This window comes from Synchiropus splendidus, chromosome 1 (genome assembly GCF_027744825.2).
Source record: "Synchiropus splendidus isolate RoL2022-P1 chromosome 1, RoL_Sspl_1.0, whole genome shotgun sequence".
Classification (NCBI taxonomy): Eukaryota; Metazoa; Chordata; class Actinopteri; order Syngnathiformes; family Callionymidae; genus Synchiropus; species Synchiropus splendidus.
The window spans coordinates 14,579,621-14,604,891 of record NC_071334.1 but is presented as its reverse complement, the minus strand read 5'-3'; the positions used below and the strand labels follow the sequence as shown (position 1 = coordinate 14,604,891).

General features: G+C 42.2%; 4 protein-coding genes across 6 annotated transcripts; 2 read left to right on the top strand and 2 right to left on the bottom strand.

The window, feature by feature from the left end:
* Positions 1 to 1,766: 1,766 nt before the first annotated feature.
* On the bottom strand, positions 1,767 to 4,757 carry sele (selectin E). Its single transcript, XM_053844239.1, has 11 exons — positions 4,704 to 4,757; positions 4,550 to 4,622; positions 4,074 to 4,478; positions 3,904 to 4,008; positions 3,632 to 3,823; positions 3,378 to 3,569; positions 3,118 to 3,306; positions 2,841 to 3,026; positions 2,580 to 2,759; positions 2,372 to 2,504; positions 1,767 to 2,297 (listed from the first exon to the last, which is right to left on the bottom strand). Exons 1-11 carry the CDS (start codon positions 4,704 to 4,706, stop codon positions 2,237 to 2,239), a joined length of 1,719 nt encoding a protein of 572 aa, XP_053700214.1. The 5' UTR covers positions 4,707 to 4,757; the 3' UTR covers positions 1,767 to 2,236.
* Positions 4,758 to 7,276: 2,519 nt separating this feature from the next.
* Positions 7,277 to 8,993, top strand: si:dkey-51e6.1 (uncharacterized protein LOC558617 homolog). Its single transcript, XM_053846556.1, has 3 exons — positions 7,277 to 7,493; positions 7,829 to 7,953; positions 8,021 to 8,993. The coding sequence occupies exons 1-3, from the start codon at positions 7,352 to 7,354 to the stop codon at positions 8,111 to 8,113; spliced, it is 360 nt and encodes a 119-aa protein (XP_053702531.1). The 5' UTR covers positions 7,277 to 7,351; the 3' UTR covers positions 8,114 to 8,993.
* A 930-nt stretch (positions 8,994 to 9,923) lies between these two features.
* On the top strand, positions 9,924 to 18,866 carry firrm (FIGNL1 interacting regulator of recombination and mitosis). 3 transcript variants are annotated; one of them, XM_053853995.1, is made up of 25 exons: positions 9,924 to 10,086; positions 10,279 to 10,381; positions 10,727 to 10,766; positions 10,859 to 10,947; positions 11,104 to 11,208; positions 11,311 to 11,451; positions 11,543 to 11,705; positions 11,945 to 12,029; positions 12,106 to 12,244; positions 12,327 to 12,416; positions 12,481 to 12,545; positions 12,621 to 12,769; positions 13,279 to 13,408; positions 13,626 to 13,812; positions 14,124 to 14,206; positions 15,168 to 15,219; positions 15,871 to 15,960; positions 16,126 to 16,311; positions 16,672 to 16,791; positions 16,862 to 16,957; positions 17,017 to 17,130; positions 17,949 to 18,053; positions 18,122 to 18,202; positions 18,268 to 18,405; positions 18,498 to 18,866. In XM_053853995.1, the coding sequence occupies exons 2-25, from the start codon at positions 10,286 to 10,288 to the stop codon at positions 18,708 to 18,710; spliced, it is 2,757 nt and encodes a 918-aa protein (XP_053709970.1). In that variant the 5' UTR covers positions 9,924 to 10,086; positions 10,279 to 10,285; the 3' UTR covers positions 18,711 to 18,866. The 3 variants fall into 3 exon arrangements, with proteins under 3 accessions (XP_053709970.1, XP_053709971.1, XP_053709969.1); XM_053853996.1 differs by having other exon boundaries at positions 10,252 to 10,381; positions 18,122 to 18,184; XM_053853994.1 differs by having other exon boundaries at positions 10,252 to 10,381.
* Positions 18,821 to 25,236, bottom strand: scyl3 (SCY1-like, kinase-like 3). Its single transcript, XM_053853997.1, has 14 exons — positions 24,983 to 25,236; positions 24,730 to 24,902; positions 23,557 to 23,742; positions 22,808 to 22,921; positions 22,692 to 22,748; positions 21,793 to 21,895; positions 21,611 to 21,722; positions 21,462 to 21,539; positions 21,181 to 21,320; positions 20,515 to 20,696; positions 20,265 to 20,436; positions 20,015 to 20,185; positions 19,266 to 19,954; positions 18,821 to 19,172 (listed from the first exon to the last, which is right to left on the bottom strand). Exons 2-14 carry the CDS (start codon positions 24,892 to 24,894, stop codon positions 19,113 to 19,115), a joined length of 2,229 nt encoding a protein of 742 aa, XP_053709972.1. The 5' UTR covers positions 24,895 to 24,902; positions 24,983 to 25,236; the 3' UTR covers positions 18,821 to 19,112.
* Between the last annotated feature and the right edge of the window lie 35 nt (positions 25,237 to 25,271).

The following is a 25,271-nucleotide window of genomic DNA, read 5'->3' as shown; positions in this document are numbered from 1 at the left end:
CAGCCTGTGAAGAGGCTGCCTTTTGGTGTGTAAAGCTATTTATATTTGTCCCTGACCTTGCGTAATAGTCTAATGCAGAATCCCTGGATGTTTATCCTGCTAACTGAATGCTTGTGTTGACAGATTCAGCATTTGCTAATCTTTGGCGGAGACATGACCCTGGTTTTGTAACCACGATCCTGTTGACAGGTGAGGGCAGGGACACGGAAAATCATGCTTTGACTTCTGGGACCGTAACACCACACAGACACATGAATGAATGAATAAATCAACTGACCATGATGGCACCCTGAAATAAATCATTTTAGGCCACAATAGGTGTTTTTAAATGATCAACAGAGTAAGCTGAACAACAAAACTTCTCCACATACATTGACTGTGTGGTCATATGCCGTCCACAGAAGCCAACAAGTAGGACAACAGGACATTTTGTTTCATGCTTATCTCCTGCCGTGACATGAACGCTGATTCAGCGCTGAACCCTCGCCCCAACCCTGAGTGTGATGGAGTACAAGAACATAGGAACGGTGATGTTTTCTTTTTTTCTTAAAATATAGCAGCCCACAAAACAGATGGGCTTGCAGATCCGGCCATCGAGATAACAATTGTGTATGAGAAGATGTGTATGTTATGATCAACCACGGCTGGAGTGGAAATCACAACCTAAAATGATATTCTTTTTCTGTCCAAAAACATTTGTTATTCCTTTGTTATAATCTGCTAAAAACACAGAAGTAGACATGTTCCTGTTGCCGCTTGGTCCTGCAGCATCAGTCATGGAATGAAATATATGTGAGGTATATGTATGTTGTTCTTAAACACCTCCATTTCAAATAACTGGAGCTCTCTGTCAAGTGTTTCATGTTAAGGCTTTACTTAATGCATGTTACACTCTCAAGAGACTGATGACATCATCCTGCGCTTCAGTATCTTATACCATTATACTAGATTTGTCAACACGTTATGCACAGATTTAGTCCTGATCAAACCTTCAACTGCCGCTGCTTTACTAAAGTGAAAGATGTACAGTTTGTTTCACATAAATGATGAACGCTTCATTGATCAATACTGCTTTGTCGTTACATGCTAAAGGTCAGTTTAATATTCCTTGTCTGTCTTCTATTCATTACAGAGCGCTTTAGGTAAGGCTGACATTTTGCAGGTTTTAAATAGATATAACTTAGTAAGTACAAACATTTAAACATTTATTTTTGATGCAAGGCCACTTTATTAGGATGTCAGAGTCTGAAAAAAGAAAATACTGACCTACTTCCTGCAATGAAATCTACTTCCTGTGGTTTGACGGTTTTTGGTAGAGCCGGACTTGAAATGAAAATTATGCAATGACAGCACTTTTCAAGTCTTCAAATGTAACTAACACAGTCCATTTTTAATTCTGACCTTTTACAGGAAAATAAGGATACAAAGCTTCCTGGTAATAAATCTATAAATCACATCTTCATTTAAAAGCTATACACTATTTATGTATGTACCAAATACAAGTTAAGGAATGTATTGTAATGGTTGTCTTGCACATAAGTTTAAAGCATAATGTACCTTCTGTATTGACCAACTGCGATGACCAACTATGACTCTATACCAGACAGACGGAAAATAGTGTTTTTAAAAAACATTTATGAGACATTTTATTGATGGTGGGAATATGACAATTAATCAAGGGCAGACTTTCAAGATATACAATGAATATAGACGCCAACAGAGAAAATATAGTTTCTCGTAGTTATTAATGTGTAGTTAAGGCCTACAAACACAGAACTGTTCCCTCAAACTCGATCCATGGACATTACATGCTATCTTGTTCATCTCAAAGTTGCATATTAAGTACTTAATGTAATCATTTTTTCACTGTGGTATTCGTTGGGTGACCGTGTGAAGAAATATGGGTCCTTGAAATCAAGTAATAAATATTGCTCGAAAACCTCAGAGAAGCTTGAGCACCTGTGATACAAAAAAAGATTGAGCGAAAACTTATTTAGCTAAACTTTTGTCTTTATTGACGTAGTATTAGTACAGTATAAAATAATATAATAATACTAATAAATATTAACATGACGAGTTACATAAATATTCACAGTTGAAGTGACAATAAGGGGGTGGGGCTAGTTACAAAAACTGGTGAACAACATGTTCAATATCACCTCTCACTGAGAGGACACACAACAAGATCGGACATAATCTTACGAAACATAAACATTATGAGATTGAAGTGGTTGCTTTAAATGAGACTGTCGATGCTGTTCTTGTAGACTTGTGGAGGATCTTCGATGTCAGAGTTACTGCAAGAGAAAAGATCATTGTCTCAATAGCCAGAACACGATAGTGTCATTTTCAGTGATGAAAAGTATTTCACCTGTTAAGTTCAAACTTTGTTGCTCCTTTTCTCAGTCTTTTCAGAAGCCACAGCACCAGAGAAAAAACAGCCAGTGACGCAGCAGCCCCCACTGCCACGCTGGAGGCGACGATGGCTATTTGAGGGCTGGGAGCTGCACATAGAGAACCGTTACTCATTACAATCTTTCCATGTTGTTGCACCTCATCTCCTGTTTTAAGTCATTTACCTTTGCAAACAGGTAGAGCTCCAGTCCAGTTGCCATGGCGATCACATATCATCAGCTCATGTCCCTCTAATAGGTGGTCGTGGTCACATGTGAATGAGCACTGAGTGTTGAAGTCTTGCTCAGCTTTCGAGCAGTTGATGTGACCCTTTTCCGGAGCTTCAAGCCGTGGACACTTCACAGCTGCAGGAAAGCAGACTGGGTCATCACTCATCATGTGCTGAGACACTGAATCACACATTCATTTGAGGGTGAGTAAAATACCTTGGCAGGTGGGTTTGGCTTCCGTCCACAGTCCATCTTCAGAGCAGTGGGTGGTCTCTGCTCCCTGGAGGTCATAACCATCTTCACAAGTGAAGCTGCAGATGGAGTTTGGGCGCAGATTGTCCAGTGGCTGGCTGCACTTTGTGATCAGGTGACTCTCCTCTTCCAGGAGGGAGCAGGTAATTGCTAAAGAGACAAAAACAAATTGAAATGTCCAGATTTTCTCATTTGAGCACTTGGACCGTAAGCTTGATATTTCAGTCCACAGTTTTCTCACCGTCACATGAGGGCATCCTCTCGCTCCACTCTGCCGATGATGAACATCTGACGCTGCTCGGTCCAACCAACTTATAGCCACTTGAACAGCTGAAGTGGCAAGCATTTCCGAAGCTGAACCGCAGGTCTCCATCAACATCGCAGTTGGTGATGCCATTCTCCAACTTTGGGAGAGCTGGACACTGGACAGCTTCAGGCAAAAGCCAAGGTTACTCACTGACCTTCAAGTGAATTCATGAATCTTCCTCGTTCAGTACGTACCAGCACAGATGGGTGCAGACGCGTTCCACTCTCCTGATTCGTCACATTGCAGAGCAGCAGGTTCACCCCCCACAAGTTCATAACCCTCATTACAAGAAAAGAAGCATGTCGACTGGTAGCTGTCAGGTCCAAGAGGATGAGTGCATCTTATGGAGCCGTTCAATGGCCTGGGCAGCCGTGAACACTGGACCACTGTAGAGGATGGCAAGTTAAATACACACATCTCCCTATTGAGACGACTTTTTCACACTCACAGTTGCAGGCTGGCCTTTCCGCTGACCAGGTCTTTGAGGCTGTGCACCTGAGCGGTCCAGGTGCGCTGAGTTCATAGCCCTTCTCGCATGAAAAGTTGCACGTGGAGTCAAAGGTGTAGTTTCCGTGCTTGTGAGCACACTGGACGCCTCCGTTACGAGGAGCCGTCACATCCTCCTGGTTACATTCCATAACTGCCGGAGAAACAAGATGACCTTGAGTTAGCTATGATGGTAGGTGAGGAAGGACCCAATGGATGTGAGGAGCAGCTCACCGTGTTCACACTTGTCCCCATAAAACCCTTCATGGCATTCACATCGATGGCTGTTGATGGTTTCTACACACTCTCCATGCAGGCACGAGTCGTCCTTACAGGCGGCTGAGGAAATCAGATGCAGTGTTTCTCTCTGATCACATGACAATCCTTTGCTTCAAGTTACCTACCTGTATAGCACAGAGCGGTTTTTGCCTTGGTGCACCTCTCATCGTTCCATTTCCCCGCTTGCTCTGCTCTTTTGATGTACATCTCCACACAGTCCTCATTCTCTCCTGATCCCTTTTTATCTTTGGCGTTGTTGGGCTCGCCTTGCGCCCAGTTGGTGGCTTCTGGAGTGAGAGCTTTGTTGGTGCCCACCCAGGTCCAAATGTTGTCGATCTTGCGGATCCCGATCCAGTAATAAGTGTCTTTTTTCGGCAGCCATTTGTTCAGATGAGCAATCTCCTCCTGGTTCTGGATGGCCACCATGTCAGTGTAGCTCTTCTTGCACCAGGAGCGAGCGTCCTGCCAGTTCATGGTCTCGTTTGAGTAGTAGTAGGACCAACAGTCCACACTTGTCCACAGTGACATCACTGAAGAAATGTGCAGGGATTAGATGCAGTGTCTATAAGAATCAATCTAAAGTGAGCCATAAGCTACCTACTTGAGAAGATGATGGTCCAGCACATCCATGAATCTTTGCTTGCTGTAGGATGAAATAAACTGTAGCAGAACTCCTGGAAAAGGACGAAACAAGTGAGGAGGACAGGCATCAGAGCTTTTCTATTCAGACAAATAATTGAATTTAAAATACACACCATTTCGCTGTGATGTATCTCTTGAGGGTTGCTAGTTGGTTGTGTTTTGTTGCGTGCCTTAGCCGATTCTGATCTTCATGTGCAGCACTGCCTGCTTTTATACACCTCCTTCCACTGTTCCGGGAAATGAGCACCAGTTCCTCGTGGGAAATCCCACCTTCGTCTTCCCCTCTACATCATTCCACTAAAACTTCCCTGGCAATCTTTACCCATTTTGAAAACCGCTTAAGACTGACTTTGAAATATTATGAAAAATATTTATAGCTGTCTTCTTCAATCCAGCAGATAAAAATTAATTAATCAAATGGGTAAGAAGATGAATGTTATTCTGAAACACATTTTTTTTATTCCTATTTCCTATAATTCCTATTCTTTTATTCCTAACTGTTCATTCTTACTTACTTGTCGCCTAATATATATCTATCTTTCCTTTCTTGACTCTCTGTTGTCAGGCACAACAAACATCCAATACTTCATTACATTATTAAATTAATTATACATTTAATGCAGATTCAAGTCCTTTTTTTCAAATATATCTGTTATATGAACTATTTGAAACTGTGCATTTCCATAATAAATATAAATCATGGAGAATCACTTTTTTTAAAGTTTTCAATCAAATGAAAGCATGTCCAAATTAATTTGTTCCTGCAGTCAAACTAAATTAAGGACATTGTTGTTATTAATAACTTGTTATTTTGTATGTCTCTTACTTTTATTCTTATTTTTCCAGTTTTGTTTAGCAAATTCCTCGTGATCAGCCGGAGACAAATTCCTTGTATACTGTCAACATATATGCTGAATAAAGCTGCTTCTGATTCTGATTTTATCTTTTAACTCCATTTATTATTATGGAATTATGTCACACAACAGCCACTGTGTATTAGAAACCCTTGTTTGATTGTAATTATATGCAATTAGGATAGTAGTAAGAAACAATTACCAGTGAAGACATTACACCATGGCAGACATTTCTAATGTTTGAACAAGGATAAGTATATTCTTTTATGTTTTCACCCAAGGACATTTTTACATGTTCAAATCCTTTTACTGCAAGATTCAGTATCACTTCATGATTAGACTAATATAGGAAAATTATGTTTATTTATTTATTTTTATTTAATGTAGATATCTAATGTGTGTAGTGAAGGATGAGGATGTCACAGAAAATCAAACAACCTCATGGATCTCACGGTTGTCTTCCAAAGGCTGACAATGAGGCTCTCTTACATTTACAGTAAAAACACTCTTGGTCCATTGAAATCAAAACCAAAAGAGAGAATTTCTTCCTTAACTTGTTTAAAAATCTCAAAATATGGCAACGAAGACTGAAACCAACAATACCAATAGTTGTTGCCAAATAATACATTCCACCCTGCTGAAGCGGAGATGGGGTCATGTGTGTTAGGAAAAAGCATTTTTGGCACATGCTAAATCCTGTTGGCTGATATGGCTCGACCAAGGTGGATTCAGAAAGCCGGTCCTCTGCAGCATAGATGGATACAAAAGGAAAGTGAAATGACTGCATTTATTTGCTGTGAGTTTTACGGTAAATTCCTTTCAAGTCCAATAGGTTAATAAGTAACAATGCAATAAGTTCATCAATGAAGAGAATGAACGACAGTCTGCAGACGGCAGAGGCTGATGAGTGTTCAGGGAAAGGAAACAGGAGCACAGACACCTGCTGCCCCTTCACTTTCAAAGTGAGACCTTCTGCTTCCTTCCTCTCTGGCTGCCGCTCACTGACACCTCCTCTTCTCAAGCAATTCCACGGAAGAGGAATCAAACATCAAGAAACTTCATGCTAGACAGACCTTCTCTTCTGCGTGTTTTTTTTTTTTTACTTTCATTTGTCCCATCTTTGTAACAAAGGCAGGATATAAGTGCATTAACTAGTAATCATATGAAAACATCACTGCAAGTTATGATGAGCCGATTTCGTTAAAATGCATCTAAAACCAATACAGGTTTTATTAAAATCAACCCATCAATTGACGACTATTCACCAGAACTACTACTTCCAGGAAACATGGAAAGTGGTATGTGTATTTGTGTTTCAATTAGGAAAAACGGCCATGATCCGTTTACGCCGTGATGAATTGTATTGCATTTTCCTTTCAATTCATTCTTATTTTCTGTACTACACAGTTAATTTCACCATGATACTGTAGATTTCTGCTAACGTGTGGCACGGAAAAAAACTGGACAGTTTTTTTTTTTTTTTTTTTTTAATATGGCACAGAGACATGGATATTAAAATATATATGTACACACCTAAGAAAGGCACAGCCGATTATTTTGAAAATAAAAAGTTAAATTCTCAAACTCATTGACAGTGGCGGAACCTGTATCCCATGACAAAAAAATTAAAGAAATACTTATTTAACTATTCCAACAAAATAAGCTTTTTGACTGGTACTTGTGTTTAGTGACACTTCACTGTTTGAGCTTGCGAGAAATAATTTTAATATGAAGGATGCAGTTTCATCCTCTGTCCACTTGGCGTTACTGTTGGACGTTTCCCTCGGTTCCAGTGTCACGTGAGTGATGATCAGAGCGCGTCTGTCCCTTTAAGGATTGAAATAGATATGAAAGCGTGAGCGCCATGTTTCAATATCAGCCTACTATTTAAAACACTCTAGTGTAGAATGGCTGACGTTTTCGCTCAAATCCCTGATGTGGAGATTGACCCGGATGGAACGTTCAAGTACATACTGGTCAGAGTGACAAGTAAAGCGGGAGGCGTCCACAAAGACATTGTCCGCGGCACAAAAAGTGCTCAGTACCACAGTAAGTTTTCCTATGAAGAAGTCGATCTACCGCTATAAATAACTTTTAAATATACTGCCAAATACTGCCCGTTGCTGTACGGGGTTGATATTCAGCTGACTTCCTAACTGTAGACAGATCGCAAAGGCCTTTAAAAACACCGGTATTTGACCGTTAGGCTTTGGCAGTTAAATACGATCAAATTCAACTCAAAATAGTGTTGCCGGAAGTGACGTCATTAAAAGCATTTCAACGAAGACCATTTGATTGAGAACTTCATTTGATGTTACGAATTTTGCATGACGATGGTTGTATGTGAACACGGTGTCCGTAATAATGGGAACATCTCTCTACAGACCATATATTTGAGAAAGTGCAGCCAGCGATGGAGGCCTTGGGGATGGAGTGTCAATGTCTTGGAGGAGGCAAGATTGAGCACAACAGCCAGGAGAAAAAGCTCAGGGTGTTTGGGGAGTCTACTGTAGGCACATCCACACAATGTTTGCAATTGCTTGTGCATTTCACTTTAAAGTTTCCTTGTTTTCCAGGGCTTTGGCAAAGCAGATCATTCCGTGTCTGCAGAGAAGCTTAAGGCTGCCTACTGCGACTACGATGTGACCTGCTCTGAAGACAATAAATAACGGCTGATGAAATAATGTCTTGTTTGCAGACAGTTTTAATTGACATCCGCTGAATCATCTGAGGATCGACTGACAGTTGGGAATCTGAGAGTAAAGTCCATACCGGAAAGCTTCAGGCCATGAATGATCCAGGGGAGAGAAGTGACTGAACTTTGTCCCCCGAAAAACACCGTTCTTTAATTGGGTGTTAAATATAGACAGAAAATATCTTGTCAGCGCCAGCCAAAGTCTCCATCCTCTTCCGTGGGTTTTCCCACTAAACGCTTTGGAAAATCTATGACACATCATCTACCGTTTGCCATTTAGGGATTTCCTGTAGAAGAAGAGTGAACTGTCCAACCACAAAACAAAGGTCCATCACCCTTCCCAGTTTCCTCCTCTAATCCGGTGCACTGAGTTGACCTTTTTATTATCTGCGGACATTGAAAGGTCACGTGTCTCTGCCACTGGGAGCAATATGATTGTTTTTCTGAAAGACATTTGGACTTCAAATAGATCTAAGAATGTCGACTCTTTTCCTGAACAGGAATCTGTCTCTTCCAAGGCCAACTGTAATGAGCGCCTCATACTTACGGGAAGCGAAAGTGTGACTTTGTTAGTACAACAAAAACTCTTGGACCTGAGTAAACATTCCAGACTCATGACAGGATATTGATGAATGCTTTCTAAATTAGTGCCGCCACCTTCATTACTTGGCTGGTAAGGTGTGACTAAAGCTTGATTCATTATATCAGAGAACTGTTCTCCTAGTTAAGCACATTACAAACAAAGATTTTCAATTGTTTTTCTGTCTATATCGAGAAATACAAGCACACAATTACTAATTATTCAGTCACCATTTGAGCATTTAATTATTAAAAGACAAATTCAGTCTTGTTTCTTCGACACTGTTACGTTAATTTACTTTTTATTAATGTAAAACGTATAATTGTATATCTTCCTTATTGACAAATTTCTCATGTGCCTGAAATAAAAATACTTCCTCCTTAAATAAGTTGAATTCAATACATTTTTATGACATTTTGTTTTGGCAGGTGAGCATTATTAGGCATGAATCTACTTATTTATTATAATATTCATCATCAACCACTTACGCTGTCACTCATAACACTGCCCTCAAGGTCTCCTGGTTGTCACTGTCCCTGGTCAAGTCAGCTCCGATTGATAATTCTTGAGATGGTCCTGGACGGGACCACAGTATAGTCTGTTATTTGTGGAGAGACTCTCATCTACACCGATTTCCCAGCTCAGTGTCCTCGCTCCGATAGGTTAAGCTACCCACCCATCCTGAAATGCTCACTTCTGCTAATAAATAATGTAGCCATTTTATATAAGGGAGATTTAATTTCCATATAATTTGTTGTGTGAGGCATTTGGAAGCGACTGAAATAAACAAACAACAAACAAACAAAAATGTCAAATTTGCGGCAAATTCCAGAGATACCAGACACCTGTTCAAGCAAAGCCAAACAGACCATCAGTGCGATTAATTCAGTTTCCATGGTTTCATTATTCAACATTTGACAAACAGTTTAGAACGAGTAAAGAAAAGTTAAAATGGGGGTGAAAGTTTCATGTGTGTGATTTTTTTTATTGGTCCAAGCCACCGTCGTGTTGCCTGGTTGTTCTTCTTTCGGTCATACATCTTATTTAAAATGAGATTTATTAAGAGTTGGCTTTTAAAAGAGACGAACTCTTGGTAATTTGGCGTTTCCTCGGTGCGGAATAAACGATCCACCCGATTGGTTAAAAAACTCAGATCTGGCCAATCACTGTGAACGAAGAGAACAAGCTTAGACCTGACGTCACATCCGATTCAAACACGAATGGCGCGCGTTACGTGGATCAACAGCAACGCTGACCATTATTAGGCTTTTTTGTTAGAATTCGACAGTTTACTTTTACAATACTGAGCGAACTTCGACACTATTCGTGGTTGAAGTGGTGGAACTAAGTCTACGAGTCGCTAAACTGTGAGTACCGTGTCTTACGTCTGTCTTAAGGCACAACTACCCTCAGATCGAGAGCCCACTGTGTTTACTGTCGGTAGTTTTAAGAACAGTTGAGTGTCATATCGGGATTCGAGCTCTCACACGAAAGGGAGTTTTCTTTCATGAATCATTTGTCCTGTCTGTTAGTCTTCCTGCTGCGCCGCCTCTGAGTAGCAACATCATGTCCCAGACCAACACGTCTCTCCTGGACGAGGTGGTGCAGTGGAGCCAGGAAACATGTCGCCAGGAGATCAAGTCTGTCCTTCCAAAACTCACCATATCCTCCTCAAAACTTCCAAGTTCTTCCCAGACAATGTTGAAGATGATTCTACCTTCGTAAAATTTAAGTAGAACTTAAACTTAACTTGTAATGCTACTTTTTACTATTATTTAGACAAGCAATTCACACATGATCTTAACTGTTGTCCCTAAAATGTTTATTATCGAAAGATCCCACTAGTTTTTTTCTGGGACTAAATAGCCCTTTGTGGGTAGTCTGTTAAAATGTGTATCTGACTTGAATGTCTGTCTGTTACAAAGTGTTTGAAAGTATAATATATTGTATTTCTATAAAAGGAAAACTGTCATGCTTGTGCAGTTATATTCCCTTGACTGTTTCCACGCCTTAAACAACAAGTCTGTGAAATGGGATGATCATTTACGTAAGTTGTTTGTTTTTATATTTGGAAAATATCCATATTCACATATGTTTTTGTCACTGAGTTGTAATTTTAAAACAAACCGTCTTTAACAGGTGTACTGAAGATCATTACAGACATGTTCTTGCCTCACATTGCTCTAACAGAGCTGGATAACGAATGCTTCTCCCAGATATTGCCAAAGGTATTTCAGTCAAAACAGAACAAAAGTAGAGAATGTTTTGTGCAAATTAACATGCTTATTGTCTCAGTTAATCCTGACTTTTGGCTCTTGACCAATGTGTTTTGTTCTATTGTGCCGTGAAGTCAAGTTTCTTCTTGTGTCCTACATTATCTCCAGGCTGTGACTGTGTTCAACGCCATGGTGAAAGAAATCTCAGCCCAAGTTGAAGGGCTGTCCAGTCAAAACACTGAACTGTGTTCCTACCTGAGAAATGTTTTGCAGGTAAGGGTTCATTCAGGTGATGTTGTAGCTTTCTATGATATGATATACCTATCACTCACACATATTTTGATTCATTGACCAAAAATACGCTTTCTGTTGCAGTTAATGATGCAGATCATCGATGCCATGTCTACATGTGTGCGTCATGTTGTTGCACTTGACGAACCCTTCAGCCTTGTTTCTATTCGCTCTTTGCCCACTTGTATTCTGCAAATTTTAAGAGGAACATTTGAGCATTGCAAGGTTTGTCCCTGTACAAAATATCCAAGGCTAACTGTGTTAAGTTTTGTCTTAAAACGTTTTAGTTGACAATTGACAAACGTGTTGTCTTCAGGAGAGTGAGGCGTTTTACTGTGGTCGCCTTTCATTCGTGGCCGATCTTCTTCAAGGACTCTTTAAGGAGGCGTATTTGCTCCAAAAAAGCCTTTTGGATCTCTTGGAGAGAATGTCCATCGACAGCAGTGCGTCAGAGGATGAGGTCACTGACATTGTAACAGGTCTGCATCTGTATATGTCTCATATTTCTGCACTTTTGTCTCTACTCTCGCAACTTTTAATTGTAATTGTCACAGTGAACGCATTATCTGAAGAGTGAAAACATCTGGCATCTTGTCTATGAAAGTGTCTCCCACAGCGAACGCTGAAGGCATATGACAAATCATCCTGTGATGGAGTGATGGCTTTGCAATTCTCTCTTGTTTTTTGTAATAGGGTTGTATGCTTTTAATGTTTCCAGTGATCCACAGCCTCTATGACATATGCTCCGTCATCTCTAACCTGGACATTGCGCTGCATGCAAACACCTGGAAATTCCTCATCAAGTCAGTGACTCATTTGTAGAACTGTTCTATTATTGGTACAGTTGTTTCATGGCACGTGAATTCTTCTGTTATTCAGACAGTGTCTGAAGTACCGGCCTCTTGTGGAGGAGCACCTTCATCATGGTGACATCTGCAACAGCTTGTGTGAAAACCTGCTGGCCTCCTTCACTCACTGTGTCGAGCTGGCAGAGCAGATGACCCAAACTGGACTGCAGGTGACGTCTACTGTCACTGTCATCTCAGTTCAAAAAGAAAGTGTTGAATGTTGACCGCTATTTTGATCTTCTGACGTCATAGGGAACAACACAAAGCCCAGAACACAAGCTTTTCCAGAAAATGGCAAAGATGTGCAGATTCTTTGCCAACACTTTAGTTCATTACATAAAGGTGAGGGACTTTCATCATCTGTTGCTCAGAATATCTCTGATCTCTCACATTTGTCATTTCATAGGAATTCAGAGTCTTTCTGAATGCACATCGCAGTTCCTTTCATCAGCTCTACCTCCAGATCCTGAGGTGACAGAAACGTTGTTAAATCTCTTCCTTTTATTCTTATTGACTAAATGAATACAATGTTATGTTGTGTTGCAGTAAATTCCCTCCGAGCTTATGCTCGCCTGAGCTGCCTCCTGCTCTGTCGGGCGAGTTAGATGTGGCGGCTCTCATCCCCATGGACACCTTTCTTCTCCAGCTGCTGCCTCTAAGGTCTTTTGCGGAAGTTGTCCTCCATAAAGACCTGCGTAAGTGTTGGTTGTTTTTATATGTTGCTGTTATACTGTTGAATTTTCCTGTGGCATATTGTAGATTTTTTTATTTTTTTTTAACATTTCACTCAGTTTCGAGATGCAGTGTTGAGGTTAAGGTGCATCTATCTATCTGTCTGTCTGTCTATATATCTGTCTGTCTATCTATCTATCTGTCTGTTTGTCTGTCTTTCTCTGTCTATATCTATATATCTCTATCTCTATCTCTATATATATATACAGTATATATGTTTACTCAGTATGTTTTTCTTGTACATGGGTGACGGTAACAAGTTTCACTGGAGTACACAAAGCTTACAAAATAGTAATGAACTGACATTCCAAAACTGCGCGCTGCCGTAAAGTGGAATTGGTTTCGTGGTATCAGTGGCCATTCTATACTCAAGCCCGGTGTCTGACTGATTCAATACCCGATATCGGTATCAGTGCATCCCTAAAACAATTTATTCTCCTCATGAATATGTCAATATGTGTTTGCCACTCAGGCTTAAGTTCAGAACATGAACTTCCCCACTGTCTCCTGCTCATAAATGTTCTGCGCCAGTTGGGCTCCCAGCCACAAGAGGTGCTGCAGCTTTGGTACACTGGAAGCCTGTTTCCAGAGGACACACCCAGGTATATACAAATACATTGAGGTCTCTGTTGGATATAAGCGATTTCCACATTTTGATTTACTTATTTTTATTAATGTAATTTGTTGCTGTACAACTCTTGTATTCTGCTGCACTTCTTTTGCAAAATCCTCAATATTCTTCTTTGGCTTACATTTCATTGGGCTATTGCACACAGGAAATGTGATCTTTGTCAAGAAATTGTTTCTCCATGTCTCCAGACTCTCCCTCTACCAGGCAATGTTTGCAAGTTTTCGACGTTGCTACACTGAACGTAGGGTCCCAGTGTTGTTGCCAAAGGTGATGATGAAGGGTCAAGCCCAGGTCAAGGTCTCACTCCATCATCACCTGTGTGTACATTTGTGTGCGAGTGTCGCTGCACTTCCACCTGAATACTTTAATGCTCTGGTAAGAACAACATTGGTTAAAAGCAACTTTATTTTATTTTATTTTTTTTAAGTTTTGTTGATGATATAAAAAGTGAGAGCCTCAAGGTCCTTTTCTTTTCTTTTCATTTTGAATGTTGTCTCAGGTTTTGTTTTATGCTGATATCCTATCATGTTCCCCCCAGATGTGCTTTTGGTGTGGCACTTCCTTCAATTCAGTTCACTGTTTAACTTTCATTTTCTGGTGTTTGGCACCAGATGCTGGAACTCAGTTTTCCTTTCCTCTAAATGCCAGCTTTTTTTAAATGTCTTTATTCATTTCTGTCTTTACAGGAATGTAGTTTGGTGGAAGCTGTTTTGCAGGCTGACACTCAGACAGCACTGCTGGCCACTGATGTCTGGTGTTTCACAGCCCGGTGAGAATCTGCAGTCGTCAGGTTTTGTTTAGACTTAGACTTAGACTTAGACTTGACTTTATTGATCCCTTTGGGATGACTCCCTCCAGGAAATTTATGTTTCCAGTAACAATAGAGGCAAGAAAGGGCATGCAGTTAGGAAGAGCATCACACAGAGAATAAAAAAGAAATACAAACGAAATAAAAATAATAATACTAATAACCTGGAAGTAAAAATACAATTGAAAATAAAATAAGATTAAAAAAAAAAAAAAATATATATATATATATATATATATATATATATATATATATATATATATATAATAAAAAAAAAAGTTAAAAATTAAACTAGATTAAAAAGGGTTATTGCACCGTAGGGATGGTTATTGCACATTGAGATGGGTATTGCACATTGTAAAAGCAGGTGTCCATTACTATGTGGTAAAGCGTAGTGTACCCTACTACTTCCTCCCCCCAAGTGAGGAGTTGTAGAGTACGATGGCGTGGTGTACAAAGGAGTTCTTAAGTCTGTTGGTCCGACACTTGGGGAGCAGCAGCCTTTTGCTGAACAAGCTCCTCTGGTTGCTGATGACGGTGTGCAGAGGGTGGCTGGTGTTGTCCATAATATCCAGCAGTTGTTGTTTCTCCATCTAGATACTGTGTCATTTAGTGGCACCGTTTGTCACCATCCATCTGTGCCTTGATTGATAATGAGAGTATGCAACTTTAAAGGCTTAAAATGAGCTGCTTCAGCAAAAGAAGTATTAATTTTTAATGAATTATTTGTTTAAGGTTGCACCTGTCCTGTATTTTAGCATCAGGGGAAACAAATCCATCTTCTCTCATTTGGGTTTAGTAGTATGGAACAGTCTTGGAAACACCACATCTGTCATGCTCGTCACATGAAATGTACTGTCGAATGTTGCTTGAGTGTGATTGACATGTGGCAACATCAGACCCCTAATATGCTGTGTCTTAGGTACGGCTCAGCAGAACTTTGCCTTCATCACGTTCTGCTCATTGCACAGCTGGTGAGTAAATAATGATGAAGAAAGTCATTTGTTTGAGACCAAAGTAACAGGTTTGGTTTTGTAACTCTTGCTTTATTTGTGTATGTTTATCTAAGATGTGTTTTCATTTAGCACATTATTGTATTTATGGTTTTATTTTTACTTTTCCCATTCAACTGAAAAAAAAAAACAAAAAAAAAAAAAAATAAATATATATATATATATATATATTCAGCAAATTTAGTTTTCTAGCTTCTCTATATTTGTATAATATGCTACACATAACTGCTTGAATAATCTATTCTGATTTTCTTTCTACTGGAACGTAATCTTCATTTCAATTCTATTGATAATTCAACTTCATTTGAGGTAGTTTTCTCATGAAAAACAATAACTTCGGGATGCAAGTTTTGACCCCCGTGCAGTCTCCCCGGGTTACATGACCGGGTCACAGATCTGCCCCCAGGATTCTGACCGCTCGAGCTGTGTGGTCTCCAAAATAACTCAAAATCCCATAATCCCTTTGTGGGGACTCATCTTAGTTCTCCCAGGCTCCCGACGGAGGTGAGAATTGATGCTTTGGGAGCGTTGGGTCATATAACTTCCTCTCGTGACCCATCAGATTGGGTGGAAGCCGAAACATTGATTTCATCACGCTTCTCTCTCCCCCAGGTGAAAAGTTGCCCGTCCGAGTGTCACCAATTGACTCACCTCAGTCAGCTGCTCAGGCGGCTGCTTTTCTTCATGACACCCAAACACCAGGTTTGATTCATCCCTCCAGTACTTTACAAGTGAGAGAGAGCTGATATGATGGTCCCTTTTGAGCTCGGTATTTGATACATGTGTTCTTCTGTTGATAAACAAGGACCTTCAATGCTTGTGTCACCACGAGTGGCGTCCACTTTCATCTTTCATCATCGTTTTCAGATGGAACTGGTGGTGCGTTTTCCTCCGTCTTGTTTGGAAAACCTTCGCCTCTGGCGTCACGTTCTCTTAAGAGCTCTCTCCCAAGATGTCCGTCATCGTGTCGTCTGTGGCATCACTGCTCTCAACGAGAAGACTCTCAGCGACTGGCAAGATGGAGGATTCAAGTTAGGACAAGTGGCCACACTGGTAGGCATGTGCTCCGATGATTGATGTTTGTTTGTATTTTGATGCGAGTTCCTGTGGACAGTTCTGACAGAATCCTCCAGCTGTAGTTGAATATTTCTGAGAAGGTATATCCTTCCCCTGGATTGGTTCTAAAGTGAAGCCTTGGGTTCATGGTAAATCTAAAGCTTGTGAGCAGCGGCTTTCACACGCTACGTTCACATTCTTGCCAAGTGTGACACCTTTTCACAGAAGCAACTTCTCCGTCATTGCTTTGCCACATGCATCTCCTTCAGTTGGTGTCAGTTCTGAGTCAACTGTACAATGTGAGGAAGTGGATGATAACAATCAGCCAGTGGTTCGCAAAGTGTGCCTTCTCTCCAGAACGTGGCTCTGCGCTCCCTCCTAGTGGTGGCTAAAGAGACTGCAGCTTTAGAAGAGCAGCATGTACTCTCAGCTGCCAGGATCGTCTCACAGCTCTGGCTAAGGACAACACCCAATCAGGTGAGAGCGAACTGTCAGGAGGAGAGACAGTTGTCGAGCAAACATATGACACATTGGGCTTTTTCCCCAGGTTCTGATCCATCCTCTGCTCCAGCTCAACCTGCGGCCGCTCCTGTTGCTGACAGCCATGTTGGTGAAGAACATTGAGCCTCAAGTTATTGGGCAGGTACTGGAAGTTCGTCTCCTGTTCATCTGCAGCCCTTCAACCAGGTTGTTGTGTCGCAGGCTGTGATGTGTGTGGACGCATTGGTGACCAACACATGTTCTGAGGAGCTGATCCTTGCTGCCCTGGAGTTTCTTTCCTCCCTCGGAAAGATCTTCATCCGTCCTCATAGCCAGGTAGGATGATCCACTTTACACAAAGTTAAGTTACACAAAGAAGAGTCGAGCTTCTCATCCTTTTTTGTGTAAGTAGGAAACATGCACTCAAGCCAAGTAAGGCATCAGGGCTTCATCCCTGCTGGTTCTCTTTCGTGAACTAGGTTCAAGCTGGTTTTGATCCATTCTGACAAGAAACAATGTCTTTTTTTATAAGTCAATGCCATATTCCCTTTCTTACACATCCGGAAGTTTTCATTTTAACATTCCTGTCTCCGAGGCGGCAACACCTGACGTGACATATTCACATTGGTCTTTTAATGTTGTGATTGAGGTCGTCATAAATCATGTCCAGAGGTCGTGACACACCTTGCTTGAGACGAGGTTTGGAGTCTTACAAACACTCCTCTCTATCTTGCCAGATAGAAGAGGAGAACATTGTGTGTCCACCACAGCCCACCTTAACGTGTCAGTCAGGCTATAAAAAAGACACATCTTCTTCCTGGACAATGATCGATGAGAGCAGTTGTGAGCGACAGGCTTCTCTAGGAACCTGGCAGCCATGCTCCAGTCATAAACGGATTTGGGAAAAGCTTGTGTTGGACAGAGTGGAAGAACAAACCACCCATTTATTTGGTTTTATAGTGATCCCCGTAAAAGAAAATGTCACTTGTGGATCCTGGATCTTCTTTTGGTATTTAAAACCTCTTAAACTGAATGTAACCCCCCCAGTTGGGTTCTCTACTGTGAGCAAGGGCGGTTCTAGTTGTTGGTGCCCCAGGTACCATCCTGGCTATAGTCAGAGCACCAGCATCATTGCGGACTGTTGTGATCCTCAGGGTGAAACCCTGCCAAGGTTGAGCCGTCTGTTTGCGACTGTGTTAGCACTGAAGCCCTGGCTGCTGCACCAGCATGCTCTGGAAGCTTTTGCCACTTTTTCAGAGGTAAGGCTGAACATGCAACTCCACAGAAATGACACTGCCACTCACCACACTTCTGAACTGGATTACAGATTACAAACCATGAGGAGGTCATATCCCACAGTTTGAGTGGTGAGGAAACCAAAAACAAGGTGGTGAGTTTTCTCAGTAAGGTGAGTGACGGTCACGTGTGACGTGGAGTCAGCTCACACAAGACTGATCCCACGTTCTGTTTCAGACTGTAACGGCACAAGAAGACGGCGAGTCGAGGCTCAAGAGGCTGAGGGTTGAAACACAAGTCGTCGAGCAGCATCTCCTGTCGCTAAAAACTCCAGTTTCTTGCACAAGTATGGATGACGAGGCTACTGAGTCTGAGGTTTGTGCCTCTGTGGAAGTGATTTATCCTTGAAAGGTAACACTCACCTATGCTAATTTCTTTGCTCTCGTGTTTGTCCTTCCTTGAAACAGCCGTCGCTGAAAAGAGCTCGGCTCAAACCCACAACAGAGGGGGACTACAGTCGTTACGTGCAGACGGCTGAAAGTTCACTCCGAGCACTTCTTACACTACAAGAGGGGAAAGGAAGTGGGAGCCCAGCAGCGCCGCCCTTGTGGCTGGAGAGTAAACTTCAAGAGCTGCAGAGAATTATCTCCCAGATCAGAGTTGAACGACGTACAATATAGTTCAGTGCATCTTTATGCTGTTTTATATGGTTCAGACTACATGTGCATATTTTATTAAACATATTGGAATACTAGCACATCAGCAGCTTTTTAAATGATTGGTTCCCTGCTTGTACCATAAAATCTTTATTTCTTCTAATAAATTACCTCTTTCACTTTACACATTCATTTCAAGTGCAAACCTCATGTACATAAAATGAAGAATAAATATGGACCTTCACACCAGCAGTGATTTTGGCACCAAAAGAACCTGAACTCTTCTGTGATAGACCAGTTGGTTAGCAAAAAAACAAAACAAAAAAAGGCTTCATATTAAAATATGAACAATAACTAGCTCTTTTCCTTCTCCAGATAAAATGCAGCAAGAGAAAGAACGAAAGTCATTCGGCTCTAGTGGCTCCGTCACCAGACGCTCTCATCCTCCCAGTTCAGGTCTTCACCTCCCCAGCCATCTCCCTCAGCCTGAAACAACAGCATAACATGAGCAGTTTGTTTTACCACACATCAAATTCAGCACTCAATGTTTCACAAGCATGAGGGTTCAAATGGACTCACTTCTGTTATACTGGTGGCGGCGAACTTGGCAGTGAGTGCTACAGCATTCATTGTTGTCTCTGAGGTTGTTGGTTGTCCTTCCCCTCTTGTGCTGCCTTCTACGAGCTGGAGAAGAGGTGGAGATGACAACTTGATGTCCGGCACCATGTCGGCAAAGAGATCCAGCTCGGGGTCCTGCACGGCTTTTCTCTTTATTTTGATGGTGAACTCTTCACCCAGACCTTCATGTTTATGAGTCACAGCAGGCTTTGACTTCTCAGAGTCCTCTCGTGCCCATGAAGATGGGGTGGATATGCTCTGTGATTGGAGCGGCCCTGAGCTCTGTTTTAGTGGCTTAGAAGATTCCAGTCTCAAGGGTGCGGTGGCTTGTTTCACAGTGGCGCCCCCTGTGGGTGCAAGAGTAGCTGGGTCGGAGTATGGTGCGGTGGGAGACAGGTCAGAGGTCGGTTCCTCAAAATCGTCCCACGGCTCCTCCTCAATGTTCTGCCCCGGGGCCGACAGTCTGCTGCAGAGTGGGTCAACGGAATCAGAGGAATTTTCAATATGGATCTGGACTGGCTGGCTGGCTCTGGTTTCTGCCTCTTCCTGGTCACTCCAGTCTGGCCAGTCCTCCACAGGAACATTTGACCGCTCCCTCTCAGGGTCAGCATTGTAATGGTTCACAGAAAATGACGCATGTTCTTTGAGAGCTGAAACACAGATCACGACTTCGGATCATGGAGAAGCAACTCGAACTTGTGGCGTCGTACCTGATGTGGGCGGCAGTGGCTCGTCCCTCGTGATCTTCCTTCCCTCCACTAAACTGTTCATGTTGGCAAGAACCAAGTCTCCTCCCACTGCGCTCCTGGGCGTTACATTTAGAACCTTTGGAGGCTGCACCATCTGAGGACAGGAGCTCCTCACCACATGGACTGGCGATGCTGGAGACAGAGGTGAAAACACAGTTTGATCTGATCGCAGCCCTCAACATGCACCATGAACTTTACTGCTGTCTCTTACTTTCAGGTGAGGCCTCAGTAGATTTACTGAAGTTTGGTGTGGTGCGTTTGAAGACCTTGGTTCTCTCTCCTCCAACAACAACTTGAGCTCCCAGTACCGGCACCAACACAGCTAAACTTTGCAGGGTCATGGCCACAAGTGAATCACTAGTGTCTCGCATCCCGAGCAAAATCTGCAAAGAGCAAAAATCACATTATCTTAACTAAAAAAAAATAAAAAATCCCAGCACGACTGTGCTTGGTAAACTGACCTGCGGTAGGATTTGAGCTTTCAGTTCCTCGTGAGAGAAGAACTCGGCGAAGACATGGATGTGAGCCAGTAGCACCATTCGCACATGTTCCTCATTGACTTTGAAGAGCTTGAGGAGTTGCGGGACCACGTGTTTGCGATAAAGAGAGACAGACAGCAGACATTCCTCGCTGCCACGGCAATCTGCCCGGAAGAGAAAGAAGGGTGTGAGTCCCTGTGTTTCAACACTCAAGCGGACGACTTAAAGACGAATCCCTATGAGCAAGACTGTTTAACACAAGTTGAACTCCACGGAAAACACAATACCAGTTAATCTGACATACAAGATCTGCTTTGAATTGGAATATTAATGTTTAAAACGTAAATAATGTTAAGAAAAGAGTATTAATGTATGTAGAACACAAGATGACAGTCTGCGCAAAGCTGTTCTTACTTTCACTACACTTTCTGAACTGTTCCTTTCATTAGCTTGTTTCCAATCCAGTCCTTCATAGTCACCTGAGCATCTTCAACTCTGACACTTCTAACACTACTTCTTATCTGCCTGTGAGAGCTACTGCATCTAAGCCACGCATCATGGCAGACCTGACTACAGACCGATAGAGCTTCCCTTTCCTGTTAGCTGATAAACAACATGCCACGCCACTGAGTGAGAGACCTTCCTCACCCTTCTTTGGTTGGAGAAGATGAGGCAGAAAGCTTTTCACTGCCATGGGCTCAGCAAACACCAGAGTGTTGAGGAGTTTAGGAACTAGACGTGCAGCGATGAGCTCTTCAGGCAGATTCTGGACTCTGTCTAGAAGGAACCTGGCGAGACATGAAGGGAAAGTTAGCCAACATGTGGAAGACTGCTGTGTGGCATCTTTTGTTTACTCTAGGAACTGGAGAACTGAGCAGCATGTTAGCAAAACTGATGCCAAGGAGCTGAATGAAGAAGAGACATCTCACTTGAAGAACTCGTTTTTCTCCTCCTCCGTCTTCAAGGTGAGGCTCTTGAGAAAGTTAATCACTTCCAGAAAGTCGTTCCTGTTAATATCAACAGGCATGTTGTTATAAACAATCATTTTAATTTGTAGAATGGGAGAAAACTAACCAACCTGAAAAAGTCATGAGTCAGCAGCAAACTGAGCGGAGGGCGAGACAAGGGGTCAGAGTTCAGCAGGCCAGACTGGAGGGTCTTTGTCAGACTGTCAGACAGCTCCTCCGAGACTGAGGGGACGACACACAGCATCAGACGATAAAATGATGCCGGATCCTGCTTTTCTCAGTCAAAACTCACCGTAGCCATTTAGCAGAGGAACCAGTGTCTCGATCACTACCCCGAAGGAGTAACTGTCTCGAGCGTGCGCATGTTTGTCTGGAAGCATTTTAAAGCCTTCGACCTGTGAAGAGAACTGACGGTTGAAGCAAGGCACATAGACGATCTGCTCTTTGTGGCTGAAGCCGAAGAAAATTCTAAATGCTTGGCCGAACAAACAAATAATACCAAATATAGAATACCCAATGTCATTTTTACGATTAAAAATTTTTTTTTGCATAAACAGTCAAGAACATATTTACATACACGTTTGTCAAAGAAAGCTAATGTTTAGATCATTTAATATTTGACTTTTTTCATGTTTCAGACTTTGAGTTTCAAATAATAATAATAATTTTGAAAACACAACTCAATTTCCCATTATATAATAAACAGAAGGCTTGCACACTCATTGTAAACTGCAATTCTATTCTCGCTCTCCAACACTTTAAAAGAACCAAAAACACTGTATGCAGATTTTGGATCACACTTTGCACTGAGGCGTCACCATCATAGTCAGAGCCGGCCGTGCTTAATACTTTGACATGGTCAACAAAGAAATGATTGAATTAAGAGGAGACGTGTGAGACATGGGTCGGAGAGTCAAAATCATTGCGACCTGTGTTGAACCGCACCTGGTCAGTCACCAGCCGACCGGACAGCGAGCCGTGGAGGCAGTGCTGTCATAGATAAAAGCGGTAGATTTTTCTCGGCGCTTCAAAAATGGTGGAGTGCCAGAATTTCATCAGCGATCCAGCAGAGTTTGTTTCACCTCCGCGACGTATTTTTTGTATTTTTAAAAACACAAATCTATTCCATCCTACAGAGAGTGATGATGTGCAGAGACATGCAGGTGTTGGATAAGCAGGAACCGTATTTACCTGCTCTTCAGGAGGAACACAGCTGGCCTCTCTGACGTTCTGGATGCTTTTAAGAAACTGATCAAAAACACAAATCAACATCAAAGCAAACTGGACGAAAGGTTGTCTGACTTTACCTCAGGAGTAGCTTCAGAAAATTTACACACAGTCTCCATGCCTCCCAGTTTCCAGTGTCCATCTTCACTGACAAACACAGAGGTAATGCAGATATTGTTGTGGCTTGACTTGCCCTGAAAAGAACATTTGAGTTCATACAAAGGTGAACGGTTGTTTTTCAGTTTTTCTCACGCTCCCTGACCAACCATTTAGATAATTTACACACTGCACACTGTCACAGATACATATACAAACAGGCACACAATGTATTGGAAACACCCATCTGGTTGATGTCTATTATGTATTTAGGAAAGAAAGCATTAAAACTAATGAAAGGTGGCGTAAAATCTGGCATAGTTCCTACCGGGCACCAAAAAATAATGTAGGACAGAACCAGTATCTTGAAGCTTTCAGAGATGGTCATTTGAGAATCTTTTCTTGGGTTCAAATTCCAAAATATACTTGAATGGAGCTGCAGAAACACATGATGTTGATGTACAAAACTGCATGTTTTTGTCAACAGAGGATTACAAAAGTAGTGTGGCGATGGAAGTGCTGAATGCACATGCAGAAATCAAGCTGACGGAACTGACAGAAGGTTTAACATGTTTGTCAAGTTCCGATAATGAGAAGGAACAAGGAGTGGTTTGTTTAAACTACGCTAAGGAAGTGTGTTGAAGGCAAACATTGAGTAACAACTGCCAACCTAACAGCAACACTGGAGTGTTCAGGCCTCCATTTCACACACACCGTTCTGGTTTTTGCTCACCCTCTCGTGTAGAAAGACAAGGGCCTGCAAAAGGTCGTAGATCCCTGCACAGATTTCCTCAGGGGACAGACTGTCCAACAGCAGCTCCAGAGGCTGCACTCGCTCCGTCACCAGGTGGATGCCTCCGTCCTGCACCGAGCAGGAGAGGAAACGCAGCAGGCAAGGATGCCTCAAGGTTTTCAGGTGCTGCACAGGGAATTAAAGGGACACCGTTTATATAGTGCTGAAGCACCCATCAGGACTAGAGTGAGCGTCATTATTTAGAATTATTATTATTAGTAGTAGCAGCAGTATTAGTAGTAGCTAATGATCAGCAGATGATGATAATGTGGTCATCACCCAGCGGAGCAACTTTTAGCATGATTTAGCTTTGTTACTCACAGACAATAATTGGAAACTACATCACCACTACATTGCTCGAAAATAGTTCCACAATTCAGTGATGCCGAAAATATTTTTTGGCGTTCTGAGACACCACTTTAATTAGGGCAGTTTTGTTTATAAAAAAAAGGAACAAAAATGCTTCATAAATTCACTCTTTCTTCGTTTGCGAGACACCGTAACATAGTGTGGCTCTGTTACTTTCATTAGCCACCTGAAGCCCTCGTTTTCAACGACGGAAGACGGGCGCATATCTTTGCAAATGAAGCCCGCGATCGCTTCAGTTATTTTGACAGAGCGGGCAGAATTACCCGGTAGTGGTAAAGTTCGCTCGAGTTTCATTTGTTGTGGCCCGGTGGATGTCGCGTCACGTGATTCGTGAGGTCGTCAAAGGGGTTGGACTTCACCCGGAGAATATGTGTTAAAACCTAAATTAATTAATCCGATCTTTGGTCCTAAGAATCGATTTTATGGAATTGATGTACGAATCGATTCAGAATCGGACAATCGATTTTTTAAACACAGCACTACAAATACATAGACTGTTTGATTCCTGAAAAAAAATGATAGATGGTTATCGAAGAACTCTTTTGCTTAAGTTCCTACCATTTTGATTTCATTGAGGGCCACGATGCAAGTCCCCAAATGTAACTAATAGGTGAAAACTGGGGGTTAAAAAGAAGAAGTACTATGGTGGTGAAAGCCAAACCCTTCGTGCAGTCTCAGGAGAGTCAGGGTTTAGTGCATAGTCTGAAATGTGTTAGTAAAATGAGGTTAATAAGTCGAGCATACCTTGGCAGCTTTGTTGACTTTGTCTTCGTTGCCTCGTTGGTGCACAAATACAGAGGCAGCCCTTCCGTCCTGGAGCACCGCGGGGTGCATGGTGAGACCGAAGGGCAGAGTCAGCAGCGGCTCCTCCAGCGTGCAGCTCCGCACTGCGCTGCTCTCCGCTCCCATGACCGCAGCTGCTGGACGTTAAAGCAAACTGTGACGCGGCTCAAATGCAAATGTCGCCATGTCTAACGCAAGGATGTCAGTTATTTACCTGCTGTTGTGGCCGAGCAGAGAAGTTAGCCGTCACAGTGCTACGTTAGCCTGCTTGTCATTGCTACACTTCTACGTCTTCTGCCCCCCGCAAAACCATCACATTTGAGAAAGGGATGTCGGGAACGACACCGTAAAGACACACAAAAGTCACCAAATGGCACGATAACTCCTCGGTATTGAGTCCACACTCCTCGCATGGAAAGACACTAAAGCTAACGTGGAATAGCAGTACCAGTAAACACAGTGATTTCCTGGAGGAGAACCGGAGCAACCACAAAGTAGGGGGT